The following is a 22,039-nucleotide window of genomic DNA, read 5'->3' as shown; positions in this document are numbered from 1 at the left end:
TCTGGTTCACGAACTAGAAATATGCTATTTGTTGCTGGTGCCTACAAGGTCCTGCAGCCCCCAGGCCAAAGGGGTACACCCAGCCTGGATGTGGGGGTCACTACCACCCCAGCTCTCTTCCCCAGCCATGCCCTGCTCCCTAACCAAGCCCAGATGGCCATCACTCTGCCTTCAGGCAGGTAAAATTCAGTGCAACAGGAGTTAGGTGAACAGTATGTTTTATTTAATTAGGATCAACAGAAGAGATAAACCTCACAGCAGGATAGGGAATGACAACACTGCAAAAAATAATTCATGCCCAGGTAACGAAAGGACAAATTTCAATTACAGAGAAAACCAGGGGAGAGAAAGGTGCCTGGCATCTCCAAGGAGGAGAACACTACGAGTGTCAGCAATGCCCAGACCCGCGGGCCGGATGGAGGTGGTCGGCCCTCCAGGACTGGAAAGCCAGGCAACTAGGTGGTTCCAGAACTGCCGTCCCTCCCTTTCCTGAAGGATCCAGAGCCAGGAGAGCCAGGGAGGGCTATCTGGGTCCTGGCAGGCAGGTATGGGTGTCGTGAGGATCTGCCCTGCCAGGGCCACAGGACAAATTCACACCCAGCCAGGCCCAAATGAACACTGTCCCCAAGGAGAGAGAACAAATGTTCTAATCATGACACTGGTCACCAGATCACTCAGCTGCTAAGCATCCCCCTGTGCTGCCCCCTGCCACTAGCCCCGATGAGGCCCCTCATCTCATGCCCTGCCCTACCTCTGGGCACACCAATCTCTTTTCTCACACTAGAGCCAGCTTTCCAGAGTCCCTTCAGCTTCTGAGCCTTCTTCTCCTATCTACCCCAGAAAATGGAGCCCTTGAACTGGGTGGTTTCCTCAGAGGGTGGTGGGCTCAGACCCCCCCCAACCCACCACTAGCTGGGTGCTGCCTAAAAATGAAAAGTTAATGGTGATGATGGTTGCACAACAATGTGAACGTACTAATGCCACCGAACCATACACTTAGAAATGGGTTAAGATGGTACACTTTAGGTTATGTATGTCTCATCTCAATTTTCTTCAAAAGGGAAAAAAAAAAATGAAGAGCTCTGAGCCCCTCCCCAGACCAGCTGGGTGAGCATCTCTAGCATCTGGGCCTGGGGAAACGCAATTTTTAAACATTTATTTATTTAAGTAATGTCTACACCCAATGTGGGGCTTGAACTCACAATTCTCGAGATTGATCAAGAGTTGCATGGTTTTCTGGCTGAGCCAGCCAGGAGCCCCAGAAATGCGATTTTCACCAGCTTTTCACCAGCTTTTCGTTAGGGGGAGGTGACCAACAAGCAGCTGACAGTCCACTCTCTGCAGGAATCCACACTCTCCCAGAGGATCAAGGCTCCCCTTACCTTTTCTAGCATAATGCCATGCAATAATCTCCATAAATATTTCTTGTGCAAATAAGTATTCAGAACGAGGAATGGTCCAAGTTTCACAGCTCAAGGAAAAATTTTATTGACATATTCTCCCTCTAAAACGAGCACACCCACCACACCTTCCTTCCCAGGGCTCGGCCGCATGCACCCCAGACAGGAGAATTTGCACAAGTGGGCTCAGTTCTCTCCCAATCTCTCTCTCTCTCTCTCTCTCTCTCTCTCATCCTCTCACCCCAACCGTTAGGTGACAGCAGCCCCAGCACCCCCATTAGCCGAGAGGAAAATTGCTGTTAAATTAGTGAGCCCATCTACAGAGCCCCATTTTATATCCCAATTCAGAAGATGGCATGAACATCTGCTTTCACTTCAAGACATTAATTTTCAATTATTGGAGAAAAACAAAATTAGTCCTGACAAATTGCTGGCGAGCATAGGCTCTTGTCTGGTGGTTCATAATAATAACTTCGGGGGCCCACAATTAGTGTCCTCGGACGGAGTTTCCTGATGGGTCCCTGTCATCTGGAGTCAGTGGCAGCATCATCCCCGATCCCTGACCATTCTCAGGAAACTGCCTCTTTGGGGCCAGTTCAGAGAACTAAGGAAGTTAGGTTTTTCTCTTTCTGGAGAAGGCAAGGCTGGGGTGAAGGGGAAGGGAGAGGATGAATATATAAAACATCCACCCCGATAATTTTCAGCTTTGGACCTACCAAGCCTTGCTTCCCTTCCACACACATACATGGGAATGCAAATCACTGCCAGGTCCAGGGGCACTCGGTAAATGCATATGTAGACCACCTTAGAATCCCAGTCTCCCATCTTCAATGGGGGACAGATGGGTGACAGGAGTCTCTTAGGAGACCCCTTCCACCCCTGCCATAAGGTCATTCGGGTTTTCTAATTCCAGAGCTCAACAGCTCCAGCCTCTCAGATCAGAATGCGTATGAATCTTCTACAACAACAACACTGTTGCTGGGGTTCCATCAACCCAGGAACCTGGTTCAGCCCAGGTCAGACTCCACCGGAAAAAAAAGAAAGAAAACTCTGAATCTGCCAACCGCAAGGATCCCAAATCCAGAGAACAACCCACTTGATAAGATATTATCAACACTGTAATCTCATTTGATGGGTTTTTTATGTATCTTGGCTGCTGTAGTCACTATATCAATAAGAAGCCACTGAAATGTGAATGAGCAGAAGAATTCGGAGATAATGACGTGGCAATCTTTGAATTTGACTTGTCACAATTGAAACTAGAGTGTGTTTGCCTGGCGAATACGTTCAGACTCTTGGGGGGGGGGTATCGGGAGGGGGTGCAGGGGGCGGGAGGCAGGTCAAAAAAGAAAGAAAGAAAGAAAGAAAACAAAACAAAACAACAGCAACAAAGGAAAATTATATCTTTAAGATGAGAATGAAAGACGTTGCTACTTCCAAAGTCAACTCGGTAACTGAGCTCCAACATTGTGTAATTGACTTTGCAAGTAGAACAACAGCAACGTAACAAAGAAAATGTCAGTGTTTTCACAGCACTAATCTATAACGCTGGGAGGCCCTCCCGCTGTCAGCCAGGGCTGACAATACAATAGCTTTCAAAGGGATATTACCATCATGCTTTTATTCCTGACATCAATCAAGACAAAGAGAATCCTTTTCACAAGACATTAAAAATCAAACCTTTGTACAAGAAGATGGGTAAAACAGCATTCTCCTTAAAGACAGCCACACAGAGCAATCAGCTAATTGGCGCTCCTTCAAAGAGGTAAAGTATTTTTATTTACTGAGTGTACAACCCCAATCGTTGGCTGCCACCGATCCTGGCAGGTAAGCTATGAATCAAAACTTTCCATCAGCATTTCCCCCACTCCACTCCACCCTCCCTCTCCCACGGTAGGCAGAGGCAGCTGACAGCGCTGAAAACTTCAATTGGGATACAACCGACCCAGGCTTAATTAGTCCATTTTGGGTGCAAAACTACTCTGATTCCCGACTAACGTGCGCACAAAATGCCCTTGCAAGCTGACAGGAAGCTGCAGAAATTGTCAGATTTGCCAATCCAAGTTTTCCCTGGCTACCCACAGTAATGGGGAGCCCACTAACAATTTTCAAGGTATTCTTCTGTCGCAATTACCCTAGGCCCGCAGATAAGAAAGAAGCCCTGATATCCACGGCAAACGCTTTCAAGACATGAGGCTAATATTCTTTGCAAACACTAGTCTATCATAGACAAGGTCCGCGAAAGGTAAATTCACCTTAGCCTCGACAAAAGGGTTAACTGAATGTACACATTCAGTTTAGTTTATTTTTTTTTAAGATTTTATTTATTTATTCATGAGAAACACAGAGAGGGAAGGGAGGGAGGCAGAGACACAGGCAGGGGGAGAAGCAGGCTCCATGCGGGGAGCCCGACGTGGGACTCGATCCCGGGTCTCCAGAATCATGCCCCGGGCCGAAGGCAGGCGCCGAACCGCTGAGCCACCCAGGGATCCCCATTCAGTTTAGTTTAAAAATAGGGGGTGGTGGTGGTGGAGAGGCAGTCAGGAAAGCTAGCCATCTTCTGCTTGCTTACCAACAAAGAGTTTTTGATGACTGTATGTCAAAAGTTGGTGCCACCTACAGCACCCTGCAGGTGCAGGAGCAGGGAGTTAAGAGGTGTTCTGGAGGCGGGGATGGGGGCAGGGTGGGGGGGGGTGTAAGGTGGGGGGAGAGGAATGGGAGAGGATTGAGACACTCAATCTCCAGCAGGGGGTCTCTTTGGAACTCAGGGCAAAGGTGTTTTGTGACTTTTCCCTCTGGTACCTAAAAGACCACCTGCCAAAAATATGTGAGTCCGGCCACTCAAAGACAGAGCTGCTGCTCTATAAGCATCTGCAGCAGGGAAGATGTTTTACTTTTCAGAAATAACTGTAAACGCTCTCGGTTTATTTTTTAACTGTTTATTTTTAAACAGTATCTGAACAACAGGTGCTATTCATTTCACAAGCAGAAATGCGAAGAGAGGAGGGAACCGGCCTCAAAACCGCCCTGAAGAATCCTATCCTCCTACCACCACTTCCATCAGCCTTTTTTCCGAGAGCCAGGCAGCCAGCACGCCCCTACCATCAGCCTCAGTGGCAGGTTCCTTTCGTTTACACATCCAAATGAACAGTTAAGAGAAATCAATGCATCTAATTGCCAGACTATTAAATCCTACATCAGGGGAAGAATTCCACAGCCACCAGCTTAAGAGTTGGCTACCGATACAGCAATTATTGCAACTTTCTATTAGACTGAACCGGATCCCCCTTTGGTCTCCAGCTAGCAACACTGTGCTCAAAGATGCTTGTACTCCTGCTTCCTCTCTCTGGTTTCTCCCTCCTCGTCTGCTGACACACCGTAGCACACCACAACAGTGCCAGGGCTGGCCGGTTCTACCGAGTTACTTTACCACTGTAAAGTCACCAGCTTTTTGCACTTTTCGTGATGAATGCACGCTGGGCACCTATGGTTAGATGTTTAGCAGGGTCCTCCTGCCACACAGTTATTTTATCGCTAATTAAGTTTTTGCAAGAAAACGGGTCTAAGAATCTAAACAGCAATCACTTAGCCATAAAAGATGTTTTCTAGAGTAAGACAGGCTCTTCCAACTGGCTGGAAGTCGGTGACTTGATAAAGGAGGGAGAGGATTAAAAATTAGGATTAAATGTCACTGCTCAATCCACGTAGGAGTTTCAAGAACCTATAAAGGATCTGTTTTGCCCTTCCTACAAGATCACGTACCTTTAGCCAAACAAATCTCGACAATTTACACTTGTATGTGGTCTCAGCTGAATCAAGAAACCTGTAACCTCAGAACGCCTCTGTTTATTACATCTCAATTATTTCCATGGAAACACAAGCAGTGGCGAACTACTGTTCCCAAGTCCCTAGACCACCAAATTTCTAAGATGGACTTTCTGAGGAGCTGCCGGCTGGCAGGAGAGGAGGACAGAGAAGGGGAGGGGAGCGCAGAGAAGTCACAGGGTGGGGTGGGGGGGTTAGTTTGGGATGCTGACTGGGGTGGGGGGTGCGTGGACACCGCCTGAGAGCTAATTAATAATAAGAACGGTAATTAACAGGCAGTTGCTAGATGGGAAAAATCAACAGTATTAAAATCATTCAAAAGTTTTAAGCTGAGTCTGGGGGGAAAAAAGATGTATTAATTTCCGTATACATAAATAAAGAGGCTGTTTCGTGGATCTGAGGAGGCAGCGCGGGTGAAGGGAGACAGGTTACCAAGTCACCTGATATCATCAGCCAAAATAACATCAGTGAGAAGTGATGAGAACAGCCCTGGAGAATGAGGCCAAAATTATCAAAGGAAACAAATCACCTCACAACTGCCACACCACACCACCAGGAGACAGGAAGGGGGGAGAATGGTGTAGGGAGGGAAAATCGGTCAGAAAATGTGACTTTTGTAACATTCATGGGGTTTTGGTGTTATTATCATTATTGTTTTTAATCACAAGGCTTTGGAAAACCAATGAGGCTATTCTGTCCCTGTTCTAGTGCCCTGGCCTGTTCCCTATTTGCTGGGTGGCCTCCCTGGGAGCTAGGTTTTCCAAAGAAGGACAAACAGCCAGAGGGGACAGGTGACCCCCACTCCAGAAGGAAGGTTATGTCGGGGAGTGGAAAATGAGACCCCCCCCTACCCCCACCCCTCCCCACCCCCACCCCACCACCCCACGCCAGTTTGAGTTTCAAAGTAGCAACACCGGGGCTTTCAAATCACACTTTCAGGGCATCCATTAGAAATTGTTATATTTCTGTCTTTCCTTCCTGCTATGGGCTTTCACATTTCCGAGATCAATTACGAATTACAGTCAAGCGACTCTCACAGCAGAATGCGCGGGCCCGGAGAAGTCCGCAACGCCTCCACGTTGGCCCTGACACACAGCAGTGGAGGCAAAATAAAATAAAACAAAATAAAATGTAAAAGGCACCACCGTTCCTTAAGAAGCACCTTCAAGCATCTTTAAAGGTGAAGACCTTGTCATTTTAAACACCTGGTGTGGAGCTGTCCACGCTCAAGCACACACTTTTGAATATTGTCTGAGAAAGGGGGGAGGCAGTTCTTGAAATGCAATAAATCCGTCACCTGCTGAAACTCTTATCTATTCAAATTATCATCTCTCTTAATTCCTCCCTTGATAAGTGGCCGAGTCTCCACCCTATTCACCCCAGTAAACTGAATAAAAGGCAAGATGGTGAGAGCCGAGGGTTGGAGCTGCTTCTGGAAAATGCAAAGAACCACAGGGAGAAACAGAGGATCTCATGCTCCAAGGGCAGAAAGGCGCTGTGTTGGTTGATATTTACAAGACTTCTCAAAATGCCTCCACTGGTCTGGGTCTCACTTTGCTGTCTTTCCCTCACCAATTAGTTTGAGGTGTTGGCTATCCATACCCACATATAGATTTAAAGAGAGACACTCACTAAAAATCACGTCAAGGCTCATTTCATGAAAGGCTGAGACCAACTCTTGAGTCTTTCTCAGAGATACACCGAGTGGTTTTAGAATTAGGTCCGAGCAACTCTGAAACACCCACCCATCTGTTCACCGCAAATTGCTCTACCTTTGCTTTCTGCCTCTCGCCTTCTAAAATAAGGAGGTTTGGAGGCAGGGATTGGGGTGACAGGTAGCTAAGCTTTGCAACTTCCTTTATACAAAACCTGCTCCTATACACAGAGTTCACTCAAAATCAACTGTCTGAATTAAATAAAACTGTTTTCCCAGCCACAGATCCCGAGCCTACATTTTCTTCGGGGCCACCTTAAGTGGCTCTTGAGAGAGCGAGCAGTGAGCCAGGGAAAAGAGAAAAGAAATCAAATATTATCTCAAGCCACAGAGCCCCTTCTATTCAGCAAAAGGACAAACATCTATCTACCATCTGCCAGTCCCCTGTTTGGGATTCTTCTGGTTTCCTTGCGCCTGGATCAGAACATCCTTGGGATCCCCAATTCTGCGGGGCAGGCCAGGTTATCCCAGGCTGGGATGTCTGCCCCGGTGAGGGGAACAAGACCAACTTCTCTCAAGGAAAAAGGACGAAAGGGAGCAGCTGCCTTGCGAGAGTTTGGACGGAGTTGGTCTGCTTCTAAGATGACAGGGACAGTCTCTGCTCAGCCAGGCGCCCTGGAATCTGCTGGGACTTTAGGAGGAAGGCAATGGCGGGTGTCTCGGGACCCTCCTTGCCAGATTCAGTCGCAGACTTTCCAGCCAGGAGCAAGGCTGGCAGGAAGGGAGCGGGGCCTCAGCGCCTTCCCGCGCAGGCCTCCAGGAAATGAACTTTTCAGAGCAGAACTGGGCTCGGGCCAGAGGTCATCAGGGGAGTTGGGAGAGGACAAGAACCTCGGGACTTCTGGCTCCAGAGACCTAGCAGCTCTCATCCTGCCCCTCCTCTGTCATCTCTCTCGGCCCCACGGCCCGGCCGGGCACCCACCCGCGGCGCTGGAACCGGGACAAAGCAGCAGGCGAGGCCTGAGGAGGCCAGTCTGCGGGGAGAGGGGGGCAGGGGAGGGGCTCCGCCGCCTGCGCGGCCTCTCCCTGGGGCCTCCGCTCTCCAGGGGCCCCCTCGAGCCGGGGGCCCTGGATGGAAATAGAAAGCAAAGCAGAGGAGTCGGGGGGCGGGGGAGCGCAGGCCGCCGGTGCAGGCGTCCTCCCGAACGTGCGCGCCCGGGCCCGGCGCAGGGAGCCGGCTGGGGCCGGGGCGCGAGTGCTCGGGCCGGGTCCCCGGCGCCCTCCGCCGAGGCGCGCGCGCAGCGGCCGCAGCGCTCCCCCGGGGCCCCGCGTCCTGCCGGCGCTGCGCAGACAATGAGCTCCCGGCGGCGGCTCCCGGCCCGGCTGGCCTCGGCGCAGGAGGCAGGAAGTGCGGGGGCCCGGGCCGGGGCCGGGGCCGGGGGGGCGCCCGGGGCGCGCAGGCTCTGCCCGCCGCCTTCGGCTTCGGCGTCCCGGGGCGGCAAGGCCCGCGGCCCGGCGGGGGCGGCCTCGGAGCTGCCGGACCCCGGCGGCCGCCCCCCCGCCCCTTCCTTCCTCCCGCGCCCGCCCGCCGCCGCCGAGATTCGCAATCCCCGCCAAGTCGGGCCCGCACCCCTTGATTGGCCACGCGGGCCCGGGGCCCGCACGGCGGGAGCGGCGGGAGCCCCTCGGCGGCGCCCCAGGCCCGGGCCCCCCGCGGGCGGCGGCGCCGAGCCCCGAGCGGGTCCGGGGGGGTCCGCCGCGCCCCCCCCGCCGCCGCCGCCGCCGCCTCGCGCTCCCGCTGCCTCCTCCCCCTCCGCCTCCCTCCGCCTCCGCCTCCGCCTCCGCCTCCGCCGCCGCCTCCTCCTCTCGGCTCGCTCGCGCGGGTCCCCGGCCGCCCGCCCGCTCGCCGGTCCCTCCTCCCTCGCTCCCGCCCTCCCCGCCCGCTCCCGCTCGCGCTCCGCCGGGCCTCGCTCGCTCACCTTTCACCGAGCGCGGCTTCGCCTGCTTCCGCCTGGACATGTCCGGGGCTCCCGGCGCGCCGTCGCCCTCCGCGGCCGGCTCCCCCCGCCGCCCCCCGCCGCTCCGGGCTGCCCTTCTCCCCCTCCGCCGCCGCCTGCCTCTCGGAAACTTTTTTTTTTGCAGCCGGGTCGGCGGCTGCGGGGAGCGGATCGTAGGTCCGCGGCGGCCTCCCTGGGGGGGACGGCCCGGGCCGGCCGAGGCCGCTCGGGGGCGGGGGGAGGCCCGGGGGCCGCGCCGGGGCCCTGCCTGTTGCAATGCGGCAGCCGGGGGCTCTCGGTCCCAGCGGCGGTCCCAGCGGCGCGGGGAGTCCGGAGGCCACTCGGCCGAGCCGAGTTATGCAAAAAAAAAAAAAAAAAAAAAAAAAAAAAGCCGCCCCCCTCCTCCTCCCCACCCCCCGCCGGCCCCCGGCCCCTGCGGCCCCCTCCCTCCCTCCCCCACCCCACCGCCACCCTCACCCTCCTCCTCCCTCTCCTCCTCCGCCCCTTGCCGGATTTTTGTGCAAAGTTTGCAGGCGTCCGGCCACGCAGCCCGGTGCGGAGCTCACAATGAACCCATCTGAGGAGGGGGGACGGGGCTGGAGTCGAGGGGGTCTCGGGGGGGGGTGGAGACCGGGAGGCGGTCGGGAGCGCGGAAGCTCAGCACCCCCCGGAAAAAAAAAAAAAAAAGCCTTCAAATTATCCCCTGCCGCACAAAAAAATAATAAATATTAATGGCTAAAAAATGCCCAAACGCCTGGTTTGGAGATTATGATGGATGGGGAGGGGTGTCCCTCAACTCAGCCTACTTGGGCGGGGGGGGGGGCTCGAAACGGCCGCAGTGGCTCGGAAGCCGCAGCTCGGGGCCCCTGGCTCACGCCCCCTTCTCTGGCTCTCGGCTCGGTCCGGCGCCGGCCCCCCGGAGGAGGAAGGGGCGCGCGGGGGCGCTCAGGCGGCGGCGGGCAGGCGCGCCCGTGCCCCGGGCATCGCTCAGCCCGTGCGCCGGGCCGCCGCTGCCTGCCCTCGGGCTGCGGTGCTCAGCGCGCGGCGCGCAGCCGATCCCCAGGCCGGTGCCAAGTCGCCGGCCCCGCTAGCTGCCTCCATGGGCCAGGGGCTCGGAGAGGGGGGAGGCGGCGGCCGCGGCGGCGGAGGAGGACGAGCAGGCGGCGGCCGGGCTCCCGTCCTCCCGGGCAGCGGCGGCGGCGGCGGCGGCGGCTGCGCCCCGGCTCCTCCGCGCTCCAGCCGGCGCCGGCCCGCCCGCCAGCCTCCCTTGCGCTCCTGTCTTCTTTGTGGTCGCTGGCTCTCCTCCTCCCGATCCGGCTGCTGGGGCTGCACTGCAGAGACACATAATAAAGCCAGGCTTGGCTGGAAATGTAGCCGGGTCCCAGCAGGAGGATGTGAGGAGCGGAGTCCCGGCGGGGGAGCGCTCTGATCCCGTGGGGCGCCCCGCACTGCTCCGGCTCGGATCAGACGGAGAGAGGGCCAACAGCACCGAGCGATGGACAGCGCTGGAAATACAGCTCCGGCCGCCCGCAAAACCCGGACCGCGGCGGCGGCGGCGGCGGCAGGCACGGCGCGGGCGCGGGCGCGGGCACCGCACCGGCACGCGGGGCCCCGACTTGGGCGCCCGCGGCACCCGGGGCGGGAGGAGGGAACCAGGGCCCACGCGTGCTGCCAAGATGAATTTGCATCGCAAACTGCAAAAAAGAGGGGGGGGCCCACTGGGGTGAATTGCCCTAGCACTGCCACTTCCGCAAATTATGCCCCACGCACAGGAATTATCTGCGAACTCGGCTTTTCCCTCGTGAACTCTGCCCACCGGTCGGTGTTTGGAGACCATCCCTGCCCCACATCTGCAAACTCTCCCACCACTGAGCTAACTCTTCTCGGCCCTCCACACCTGCATATTTGTACGGACGGTGCGCCTGGGTGCGCATTTCTTAGTCAAGACAATAAAAGGAACATCTTCGCCCCCAAAACGTTGCAGTAGCACTGCCTCCCCCCCCCACCCCCGCGCTTGACAAAAGAAACCTGCTCCCGCTTTCCCCCAAAGTTTTGCCCCGGCCACCAGGGGGCGCCTCGCGTCCCTGCGACTCCTGAGCCAACGGAGGCTCGGCCTCAGAGCCCGCCCGGGAAGCGCTCAGACGCACGGAAAGTCCTGGGCAGGCGACTCCCCGAAACCGACCCTCTGCAGCCTCCCCCTCCCCCACCAGCGGCAGGCGGCCGGGTCCAGGGTGGGGAGAGGCCCCGACCCCGCCCCCCTCCCGGGCGAGTGGCGCCACCTTGGGCCGGCTCGCCCCAGAGCTGGGAGGGCGCAGCGGGCGCGCGGCGCGGCGCTGGGGGTTATCAATCTCGCGGATCGATAAGTTGCCACTCGGAGAGGGGAGGGCTGTGTCCCCTCGGAGACGAGTTACCCAGGGCAACCTTTCAGGGAAAAACCCGCTGCCCGCCGAGCGCCGCGCGGGGGCTGGCCGGGCAGCGGCGCCCGCCCCAAGCAGGGCGCCTGCGCCCCGCCGCTCCCCAGCCCGCCCGCCGCCCGGCCCGCGCCCCGCTCGGCTCGCTGCGCGGACCCACCCGGCCTGCGGGCTGCGACCCCCGGCTGCGCCGACTGCGGAGGTCGAGGCCACCCCGCGCCCCCGCGCCCCCGCGCCCCCGCGCCCCGCACCCCGCACCCCCGCGGCCGGCGAGCGCGGGCCGGCGGGTGCGGGGAAGGCCTGAGGCTTGCGGGGCGGGGGCCGGGGCGGGGGGAGGCCGGGCTGTCGCGCCCTAGGCCGCCTCCGGGGACAGTCGGGGGACCCGCGAAACGCGACGCCGAGGCGGGCACCTCGGCCCCGGGAGGCGGCGGGGATCCCCAGGGAGCCAGGGGCCGGACAGAGGTGTCCCCTAACTGAGACCCAGGCCCCGAGCCCCCGCGCCCCCACTTGGCGCTGCCCACACCCACCCCCGGGCCGCCGCCCTCCCCAGCGCTGCCGTCCCGGAGGGTGCAACGTCTTGGCCTTCCCGGGGGCGGTGGGAGCCGCCCCTCGCAGCTCGGGCACGGCCGCGCCGGCGGGGAGGGGGTGCCAAGGGCCAAGGCGAGGGCAGAGGCCGCGAGGCGCCTGGGAAGGAGCCAGGAGGGAGGGGCCGAGCGAGCAGCTCCCCCACCCCCGCCGGCGCCTGGGATCCAGGCCCGCGGAGAGAGGCTGACAGGCGGCAGATGGCACACGCGGGGGGAGGGGGGCGGCTGGCCCCGGCTCCGGGGTGCCCCCGCCGCGGGCTGCCTCTCCTCGGGGGAGGGGCGGAGAACAGCCCCCGGCTCGCCCGCCCCGGCTCTCTGGGGGGCCGAAGCCTCGCGGATCTCGCCCAGCCGGGAGCCGGGAGCCGGGAGCCGGGAGCCGGAGAGAAGGGGACGGACAAAAGCGGCGCGGTGGGGAAGGGGGGTGCGGGGTGCTGCAGGGGAGGAGGGGTCGGCGGGGGGGGTGGGAGACCCGCGGGGCCGCCTTCTCTCCACCCGCCGGGAGCGGCGGAAGCCCCCGAGGCCAGAGGTGGGGTAACAGGATGGGGGGCGGGCGGCAGCGGATTCCGAGCTAATCCACCAGGGCCCGGGTCCTGGAGAAGAGCACAAAGTTTTCTGGACCCCTTCCCCGCACGTCGCAGTCGCACACGTTCGCCTCCGGCCCGCCCCCCTCCCCCCCGGCCCCCTCCCCCGCAGGACCTGTCCGCTGCCCCCCGCCCCCCAGCTCCGTGGCAGCCAGGGTGCAGTGGGAGCTTGACCTCATCCTTGCCTCAGCCCGGCCCCGCTTTCTCTGAAGCTTGTTTCATTTTTAACTCCTTCCAGAAAAATGCTGTTTTAAGGTAAATTCCAGAGCAGCAAAAAGCCAGGAGCTCCTACCAAAAGGGTCTCAGGGGGCACTGGGTGAGGGCAGGGCAGGCCTTGTTTCTCACCACCCTGGCGACCAGGGACCAGAAAAAGGTCGTTTGCTGGTGGGGTTTCACACCCCCACCTGCCCGACTTCCATCAGTGTGCCCGGGGTCTGGGCCCTTCCTCTGTGAGCAGGGCCTCTCCGGCCTCTTCTTCCTCATCCACAAAGTGGACAGCTGCTCCTGCCCCAAGGAGGGGCGGGGGACATCCTGTGTAAACTGAAAGAAGCCACCATCATAAATGCAACAGAAATTACAAATTGACGTTTTTGAAAACAAATGAGACCTTGCTCACAGAAACAGGCGCCTTCCTTCCAGGTCATAACTTGGCTGCAGGAGCGGGCACCTCCCACCCAAAGGGCTGTCTCCCCACCTTTTCTGCGCACACCTAATGATGCATTCCCAGACCCACAGCAAGAGAGGCTTCCTTTTTGAGTTTCAAAAAGAGGCAGGTTGTCATCCTGTGAATGCAGGGGGGTGCTGTGGCCAACAAAAGGTAAGACAGGGAAGTCAAATAAGGTAGGGCTCCCTTGGTGGCCTCTGAACTAGTATCCCTGAAGGATCTCCAGTTGTTCAAGAGCTGCTTTGCAGTAAATCACCAAATGACCACCTTCTCCCCATCCGCAAAGGCTCACGTGTGCGTGCACACACACACACACACCCTTGCACACATTAACACACACCCTGCAAGTAAACAACAATCACTGGAATATGTACAATATAGAATTTATGATTTTTGTTCACCTTTTAATTACCCGAAGGTCACACTCTCTACTGGGAAAACTTGCATTGGCTATAAGGAAGAGTCCTTTTGGGGAAGGAAGATTAAGCCCCCCCCCCCAGGTCTCCCCCAGGAAACAAGTCCATTCCTTTGTTCATTTGTTTATTCAACATGTGTTTATTGATTGTGTGCCTACTGTGTGCCAAAACCGAAGGGGAGGCAACGATCAGGGACCACAGGCCCTCCCTGCTGAGGCTGGTTCTCTAGTGGGGAGGCTGACTTTTAATAAATGGCCCCATAAATAATTATTTAATTACAGTTTTTGAACAATCCTAAGAAGGAAAAATATAGTGTAAATGAGGCCAGAAAACAGAGGGTCACAGTGGTGGTCTGGCTGAGAGCCTGGAGGAGGAGGAAGGAGGCAGGAAAGAGGGGAGAGAACAGAGTTCCTGGCAGAGTGAACAGTGTGTGTAAAGGGTCTGAGGTGGGAAGCTGAGTGAGTCTGGGGAGAGGCTGTCGCAGGTCCAAGCAAAGAACGAAAGGAGGCAGTAGTCACAGCCGGGCTGATGAGCTCATCTGACCCATCTTCCAACCCAGCAGCCTTCCCCATTGTCTGGCTTCAGAATTTCAGGCAAGGGACTTCCTGGGCCTCCATTTACCCATCTGCAAAAGGGGGATGCAGATAGTGTGGATCTCAAGAGGCTGCCCTGAGGATTTCATATTAGTGAGTACGGCCTGTCAGGCCTAGGGTAAAGCCACAAGCCCTGACAGCCATGTTCCAGCCTCCACTCTCCTTCTTTCCTCTCACCTTCAACACCCCCCAAGGTCAACCACGTTTCTAGAGGGAGATGCCTATTGCACAACTGGCATGTTTCCTCCTTGCACTGACAAGTCCCTTCCTCCCCTGGTGTTCCCTTGAGAGATGGACAGACATGCCCCTGCTTTCTAGAAGCTTTCAAGCAGCTTTAGGTCTATTGAGAGGGAATCTGTGTTTGAGTGGATATGATTTTTTTTCCTTTTTGTCTTCTGCCTTGTGGTTTTATTAGCATGATCCACCTATTCGTGGCATCCAGGTTTCTCTGGGCACTCCTGTCCTGGGGGTACTAAGGTCAAACCATCAGGAGAAGGCCTGGCACCCCTCAATTGCTAACAGGCAGTGGCCTCTACATGGGTGTTTACAACATTGAGGGTCCCTCTTACAGGACTTGTTCTTGAAGCTTCTGAGGCTTCCGAACAGAGTAAGACAAGACAAGTCCCTTTCCCTGCTCAGTTCTCAGCCTGGCTTTTTGGGGCGGGAAGTCCCCACAGATGCCCCTGAAATTCTCCAAAGGTCCCCATTGCCTCCCCCGCCCCCTTCCATGACCACGACTCAGAGAGCCCAGACATCTGCCTCCCGGGGGCTTTGGGAGTACAGTGCCAAAAACAATACAACGGGTGTGGGAACCTCCTTGTCTTCAGTTTCTGTTCAGCTGGAAAAGCCATTTCTATTTTATCATCATTATTATAATTATTTAATTCTTCAAGTGTCAGCAGTCTTTGCAGGGAACACCCACAAGGCGGCAAAGAAACCAACTTAGCAGGAGGGTCCCAGTGGACTCACACCCTCAGAAAGCTTGAAACTCTTGGCCTTGGCTCTGAGAATCTCCCCAGACCACCTCTAACTGCCCCGGTGTGTGGCACACACATGCCTGAGGTCACTGGACTCAGGATCACTTGTTGCTTTGTGCTCTCAAAAGACTTCTTTTCCAACACCTGTGATTCTTGAAAAGAAACAACAATTCAGTATATAATGAATGTGATAGGTGCCCAGTTTCGTACGTTTTAACTAAGAGTGGTTGTATCAGGCAGGGCACACTCTGGAACACATCACAAGACCTTTGGCCATCTGTAGGTCAACCAGCAACCAATGTTTTGCTAATTTGCAAACAGGGTATCAAAAAATGTGGCAGATTTAAACAAATGAACTCTTGTTGGTGAAATTAAAGACATTCAAAATGTGCTTTAGCGAAATGATCTAGAGACACTTCCACCTCGCCTAAACAGGGAATGCAGATCCACTGAGCCTGGGGTCACCTGTACCCAGAGGACAGCTGGCTTGATCACTCAGGGGTCCATGTCCAGCCAGAATGGATTCCATGATACCCAGCAGAGGACACAGAATCCTGCCTAGGACTGTGACCAGGGGGCAGGATGGGGGGGGGGGGGGCATCCCAAGCACACCTTTCATGCCAGAAGTGGTTAGATAACCTGAAAGGACAGAATGCTGGGACTTCATTGAGCTGGTTACAGGAACTGTTTTGTCCAAGGTGGTACTGTTTTAATAACCACCGGTGTGTGTGGCAAGATCTGGTCAGGGACTTGCCTTCACTCTCACCTGGTAGAAAAGTTACATGAGAATAGCAGACCCTCTCCCACCTCTTTTGTGGCCGCTATTAATTACCAACAAGGACCTAAGAGCGTGCAGGACCAAACTAGCTTAGATCATTTTACACACACACACACACACACACACACACACAAATCTGATATTTGCTTGTTTCCTGTGCATGTATCCTTTCTCCTTCTAACCTCCCCTCCACCCCCCCCACCACCACCACCACAACCACACACACACACACACACACAACCACACACACACACACACACACACACACTGTCATGAAAAGAAGCTACTAGGTGCCCAGGACTAAGAGAAATGCCATGGAGATTTCAGAAAAACACTACTATGTGTGGTATCAGTACTTGGCACATATAGTTGGGGACCCCATACCCATGGGCAGGAAGGAGAGACGCAGGATAGGCAGGGTTGAGTCTACCCAGCTCCCCCCTGCTAGTGCCCTGCAGATGCTCAGAACTTAGCGATGGTGTTGGGAGAAAGATCGCCAATCCGTGTGACAGTAGAGGAGTCGCCTAACACATCTCTGTGCAAACAACCATCTTCACATAAAGGGTTTCTAGTGGACAGCACAGGTGGATTGGTAAAATTCTTTGCCCACCCAACTACAATGGAACATACTTCAAGGAAGACCTGGGGAGTTAGATATGTACCCCCCCGGCACCCCATGGTGCTCGCTTCATGCCCAGTGGTTGTGGCTGGAGAAGCAAGCTGACCAGAGAAGCCAGAGGCAGGCTCTAAGCAGACAGGGCACAGTACCAAGGAAAGGGTTCAGCTTCTAGAGCCAAAAGGGTCTGGCATTCCATCCCAGGACATAGCAACGTCATGAATTAAATGAGGAGAATAATGCCAGTGGCATGGGATGGTAGTGTGCAATAAGATAACGTCACCACTGACCTGCTCCAGGATGTGCAGAGGGCATGAAACGAGCTGGCACCCAGGACCTTGCATATAGTAGCTGGTTGATAAATGTCATGTTTTGACTGTGGTCCTTCTTCAGTGATGGATATGGTGTGTGACCCTGCTGAGGGGTGGACAGACAAGGAGGAGAGCTCATTTGCAATGAATGGAACCAGCAAAGGCCCCAGAAGAGAGCTGGTAAGGCAGTTGCTGGGAGAGGTACCTTCGCAGACAGTTGTCCCTTTCTATCTGTTAGGTCCCTGGATTCATTAACTGGGCCCTTCCATGCTACAAGGGCATAATAAATATTAGCTAATGTTAATATTGATAGGCAAAGCACACACAACAGGCCCTCAAGACGTCTATATTCCCTGAGGTTTACCCCAAGCAAACCCTCCCTTTTCCTCAGTCGCCCCGTTTGTGAAATCTCTCTAGTTCCCAGACCTAGCACCAGGCCAGGATTCAAAGCCAGAGGCAGCAGAGGAAATTCAGGTGAAAGACCCCCAAAGCAGGGTGGTAGGGCTCAGGCTGGGAGCAGAGGGGGGCCGGGCTGGGGCCCCAGTGAGCCCAGCCTGCTGCAGTGTTTCCCAGGGCCTGCTGCTGCCTCCTCTGAGTGCCCCGGCCCCATCCTGGCCACGCACATTGGGACATGCCAGGGCCTGGCTTCCCAGGGGCCAGAGGGAGCTCCCGCAGGGGACTTCAAAAGCCCAAATGCCTTTCAGAAAGGAACTAAAACTTTCTGCCTAACCAAAGCCTCCACAGGAGAAGAACAGCCTAGCCCTTTTCTTTTTAAGTCTCTTTATTGTCCAGCCGGCTGGCCTGGTCATTCTCTTTTTTTCCTATTATAAACGGTCCCAGCTGCAGCACACAGGGAAAAAAACCATCTCCCAGGCCTGGGCAGGGGCCGCTTGCAGCCAAAGCCGCCTGGCTGGCCTCCTGCGGGAGACAAAGGCGGCTCCAGCCTCCGGCACCCACTGGGAGAGGCCCTGGAGCCCCCACCCAGAGCCAAGGCCACAGCAGGAGCTAGGGGAAATTCAGGAAGTTTCTGCCAGCACTCCAAACCTTCTCCCGCCCCTGGGAGCAGAGCCACCATCCGGCTAAGCCAAGGACTCCTGAAGAGCCTGTTTGCCAAGGGCAGAAAATGAAAGATCAGCAACCCCCCACCCCCACCCCCGCTCCCATAAAGGCCACAGGATTCAGAGCTTTAGAGATGATCTAATCCAAACACACACCTCCAAAGATGGGAGCACCTTTCTGATATCTAAGGGGGAACGACTTGCCCAAGGTCACATTGCCAACTACCGGCAGAGCTGACCCTTGAAGCCACAGCCCCCAGTTGCCATACCAGGTGGCAGAGAAGTGTTAGGGGAGAAGATGAGAGACCCAAATATCCTGAGGTTACCGGGTGGGGTGAGGATGTCATTTCTTTTAGTGATAGGTTAAACTGATATGGGACAACCCGAAAGAGGACAGCCAGCTTTGTATTCTCGGCTCCCCTGCCTCCCAGCAAGTTACCTCCTTTCTCTGTGCCTCTTCTGTTTCCCCATCTGTGAAAACAAGGATATGCTGGTTCCTACCTTACAGAGCTATCGTGAGGCCTGAACAAGACAGTACATAAAGCAGTTAGGATAATGCTCAGAAAAGGTACCTCTTGGGGTGCCTGGGTGGCTCAGTTGGTTAGGCGTCTGCCTTGGGCTCCAGTCATAATCTGGGGGTCCTGGCCCCCAGCCCCAGGTGCAGCTCTCTGATCAGCCTGAGTCCACTTGTTCCTCTCCCTCTGCCCCTACCCCACCCCATGCACTACCACCCCCACCACCCCTGCTTATGCTCTCTGTCTAAAATAAATAAATAAAATGTTAAAAAAAAAAAAAAAGTTACCTCTTACTATCTGTAAATGTAAGGATTTGTTTTCTTCACCCAGCAAATGTTTATTTGCAACCTCTGGGGTCTTCTCTGTGACAGGAACGGGGCCAGATGCTGGGGATCCAGCTGGGCAAGGCAGAAAGGTCCTGGGCCTGCTGGAACATCCCGTGGAGGGGGACAGGGGGTCTGAGGGATGCAGGTCGTCTAGCCCAGGGCCTGACTCATGGCACTCCAGGTCCTCGGGTCCGGTAGGAATCTAGCGGGACTCACAACCTCCCTCGGCCGTCTCCAAAGCAAAGCTGACCCGGCGGATGACGCCAGGATCCTGGAGAGGCTCCAAGGAGAACACCCTTGCAAAGAGGTGGGAAGCTACCACGCCGCTGCTCTGTGTGCCTTTCTTTGTGTTTTAAATCCTGGCAACCAGCTTAAGTATTTTTAATTATGTTTTTAAGTAGGATTGGGTCCCGGGCGGACGGTTTGCGACCCCCCACCCACCCCCCGCAGGTCTGCTTCATTATCTGAAGAGCCCGGGTCCCCTTCCCCTCCCCTCCCCCAACCCCTGGCACCAGGGAGGCCGGGGTGCTGGGGCCGCCCCAGGAGCCGGCCGGGCCGTCAGCGCAGCGTGCACCCCGCCCCGGCAGCTCCCCGCGCTGGGGGCGGAGCGGCCCGGGTGTGCCGCGAGCTCGGGTGGGGGCGCGGCGGTCGGGGTGCTGGTCGGGGTGCCGCAGGGTGCTCCACGCGGCGCCCACCCCCGCCCCGCCGCGGCCCCGGGGACGCCGCCAACCCGGGCCCCCCCACCTTCAAAAAGGCAACACACCCGCAAACCCGCCCCCAAACTCCGCTCATCTGCCCTCTGAACGTCCACCGACTCCCCGGGGACGCGGCGTAGCGCCGCCTTCAGCCCAGGTCCCGGGATCGAGTCCCAGGTCGGGCTCCCTGCAGGAAGCCTGCTTCTCCCTCTGCCTGTGTCTCTGCCTCTCTTTCTCTCTCTCTCTCTCTCTCTCTCTCTCTCTCTCTCTCTCTCTCTCTATGTGTGTGTGTGTGTGTGTGTCTCTCATGAATAAGTAAATTAATTAATTTTTTAAAATAAAAAAAAATTGAAGGTTTTGGGGTACCTGGGTGGCTCAGTGGTTGAGCGTCTGCCTTTAGCTCAGGGCCTGATCCCAGGGTCCTGGGATCCAGCCCTGCATCGGGCTCCCCACAGGGAGCCTGCTTCTCCCTCTGCCTGTGTCTCTGCTTCTCTGTGTGTGTCTCTCATGAACAAATAAACACAATCCTTTAAAATAATAAAATAAAATAGGGCAGCCCGGGTGGCTTAGCAGTTTAGTGCTGCCTTCTGCCCAGGGCCTGATCCTGGAGACCTGGGATCGAGTCCCACATCCGGCTCCCTGCATGGAGCCTGCTTCTCCCTCTGCCTGGGTCTCTGCCTCTGTGTGTATGTGTGTATCTCTCATGAATAAATAAACAAAATCTTAAAAAAATAATAAAATAAAATAAAACTGAAGATTTCCCCCTTGCCCAGTTGCCATTTCTTCGCCTTGCCTGCCTGAAGCATAGCCTTGATGTATTGATTTTAGATGGATAAATGTTTAAATACGCACAGATAAACAGATAGAGAGATCAAGATGATGTCTGGGAACCACAGACAATTATCACCTGTCCAGTTGGTGGGGAGGGAGGGATAGCCTTCCCCCAAATCTCCATGGAGTTCCAGGTTCTTTTAATTTTTCTTTAAGATTTTATTTATTTATTTATTTGAGAGAGAGAGGAGAACCCAAGCAAGGAGGAGGAGTAGAGGGAGAGGGAGAAGCAGACCATCTGCTGAGCAGGAAGCCCAATGCAGGGCTCCATTCCAGAACCCTGGGATCATGACCTGAGAGGAAGGCAGACACTTAACCAACTTAGCCAGACAGGCACCTTTTTTCTTTTTCTTTTTTTTTTAATTTTATTTATTTTTTGGTAATCTCTACACCCAATGTGGGGCTCCAGCTCTCAACCCCAAGATCAAGAGTTGCATGCTTTCAACTGAGCCAGCTCGACACCCCTTTTGTTTTAATTCTTAATTTTCAATTAGAGGAGATTTCCAACAAGCAATAAATAATGTAGCATATACCTGTATGCCCCCAATGCATGTTAAAATTTTACACATTTGGGGTGGGGGTGCCTTCTTTGATATTGATAATGGATGTTTTCTCAGTATCACTCAAATGTAGCAGCTTTAAGTCAAATCTCCTAGGTTCAAGCCCTTTCCTCTCTCCAGTCGAAACCTGTCTTATTTTAAAGTGCTGCTGTAGGATCAAGGGGGCTGCCCTGGATAAGCAGCAGAGCAGGACAAGCCTCTGGTATTTAGGTATTCGTAGGTCAAGAGGGAAGCTCCAGGAGCCTTATCTGAAATATGGGATCTTAAACAGTACTCAAAGGTCATTTGACCCTAAGGGAGGGTCCTGTGAACAGGCAGTGGAGGTAGAGAGGGTTCCATTTTACAGGGGTGCAGTCTGAAGTTCAAGAAGTCATCCACCCGGATCTCCTGGACGACTTAGTCGGTTAAACACCATCTTCAGCTCAGATGATCGCAGGGTTCTAGGATCAAGCCAGGCATTAGGCTCTCTGCTCAGCTGGGAGTCCACTTCTCCCTCTCCCTCTGCCCACTCCTCCCCACTAGCTCAAGCTCTCTCACATCCTCTCTACCTCAAATAAATAAATGAAATCTTAAAAAAAAAGAAGAGGAAGAAGAAGAAGAAAAGAAGAAGAAGAAGGAGAAGAAGAAGAAGAAAAAGAAGCCATCCACTCAAGATCGAGACTCTCCTCCCTTGCCTGGCTCTGCTTCCCTGTTTGCCTCTTTGGAAGCTGTGGATGTGCAAAAGAAGGGGTGCCTGTAGAAGGAAAGGCTGAGAAACCAATGTTCCGGACAAGAGCAAAGACGCCAGGCTGTGCCCAACTTCCAGGGGAGAAAACTGCAGGGCCCTGGGTGGTCTGCTGCCCTGCCTGCTCCACAAGGGCCTTGGAGTACTTGTTAGGTCTGGGCAGAGGGTGAGCAGAGACATCCAGCAGCGCCTGTGGGGGCTGAGAATCTGTGTTCACAGGCCCTCAGGAATCAGGCAGGCTCGTATCTCTAGGCAGGCTGAAGGGTCTGCTGGTCATGGTGGAACATCCCCCTAGTCACAGACTGCAGCTCTCATGCATAGATGCCTTTCAACATCCAGGAACACACAGAGAAAAGCACACACCTTTTTGGGATCTTCCCCATACAAATGTATCTGTCAAGCTAAGCCCAGAGTTTGGGGACTCTAAAGCCAGAAATGCTGCTGCATCACCTCTTGGGCAGGTCTTCAGCCTCACTTGGGCTTTTAGCAAAGTCACAATAGTAGAAGCAGTGGGATAACAATA

General features: G+C 55.4%; 1 protein-coding gene across 5 annotated transcripts in view; it reads right to left on the bottom strand.

Annotated features, from left to right (window-relative positions):
* The window catches only part of ZNF423 (zinc finger protein 423), a 345,703-nt gene extending 326,650 nt beyond the window's left edge, over positions 1-19,053 (bottom strand). The window contains exons 1-3 of one of the 5 annotated variants that reach the window (XM_026011721.2): positions 18,668-18,785; positions 18,305-18,336; positions 16,787-16,913 (exon numbers count right to left, since the gene is read on the bottom strand). In XM_026011721.2, the coding sequence (XP_025867506.2) occupies positions 16,787-16,865 (79 nt within the window). In that variant the 5' untranslated portion in view covers positions 16,866-16,913; positions 18,305-18,336; positions 18,668-18,785. Of the gene's footprint in view, positions 1-8,858; positions 9,226-16,786; positions 16,914-18,304; positions 18,337-18,667 lie in introns of those variants that run through there. The other 4 variants (XM_026011720.2, XM_026011722.2, XM_072750276.1 and 1 more) reach the window with 4 other exon arrangements.
* Between the last annotated feature and the right edge of the window lie 2,986 nt (positions 19,054-22,039).

This window comes from Vulpes vulpes, chromosome 2, assembly GCF_048418805.1.
Source record: "Vulpes vulpes isolate BD-2025 chromosome 2, VulVul3, whole genome shotgun sequence".
NCBI lineage: Eukaryota > Metazoa > Chordata > Mammalia > Carnivora > Canidae > Vulpes > Vulpes vulpes.
Note: the sequence above shows the minus strand (reverse complement) of the source record. Positions and strands in the feature narration are given on the sequence as shown.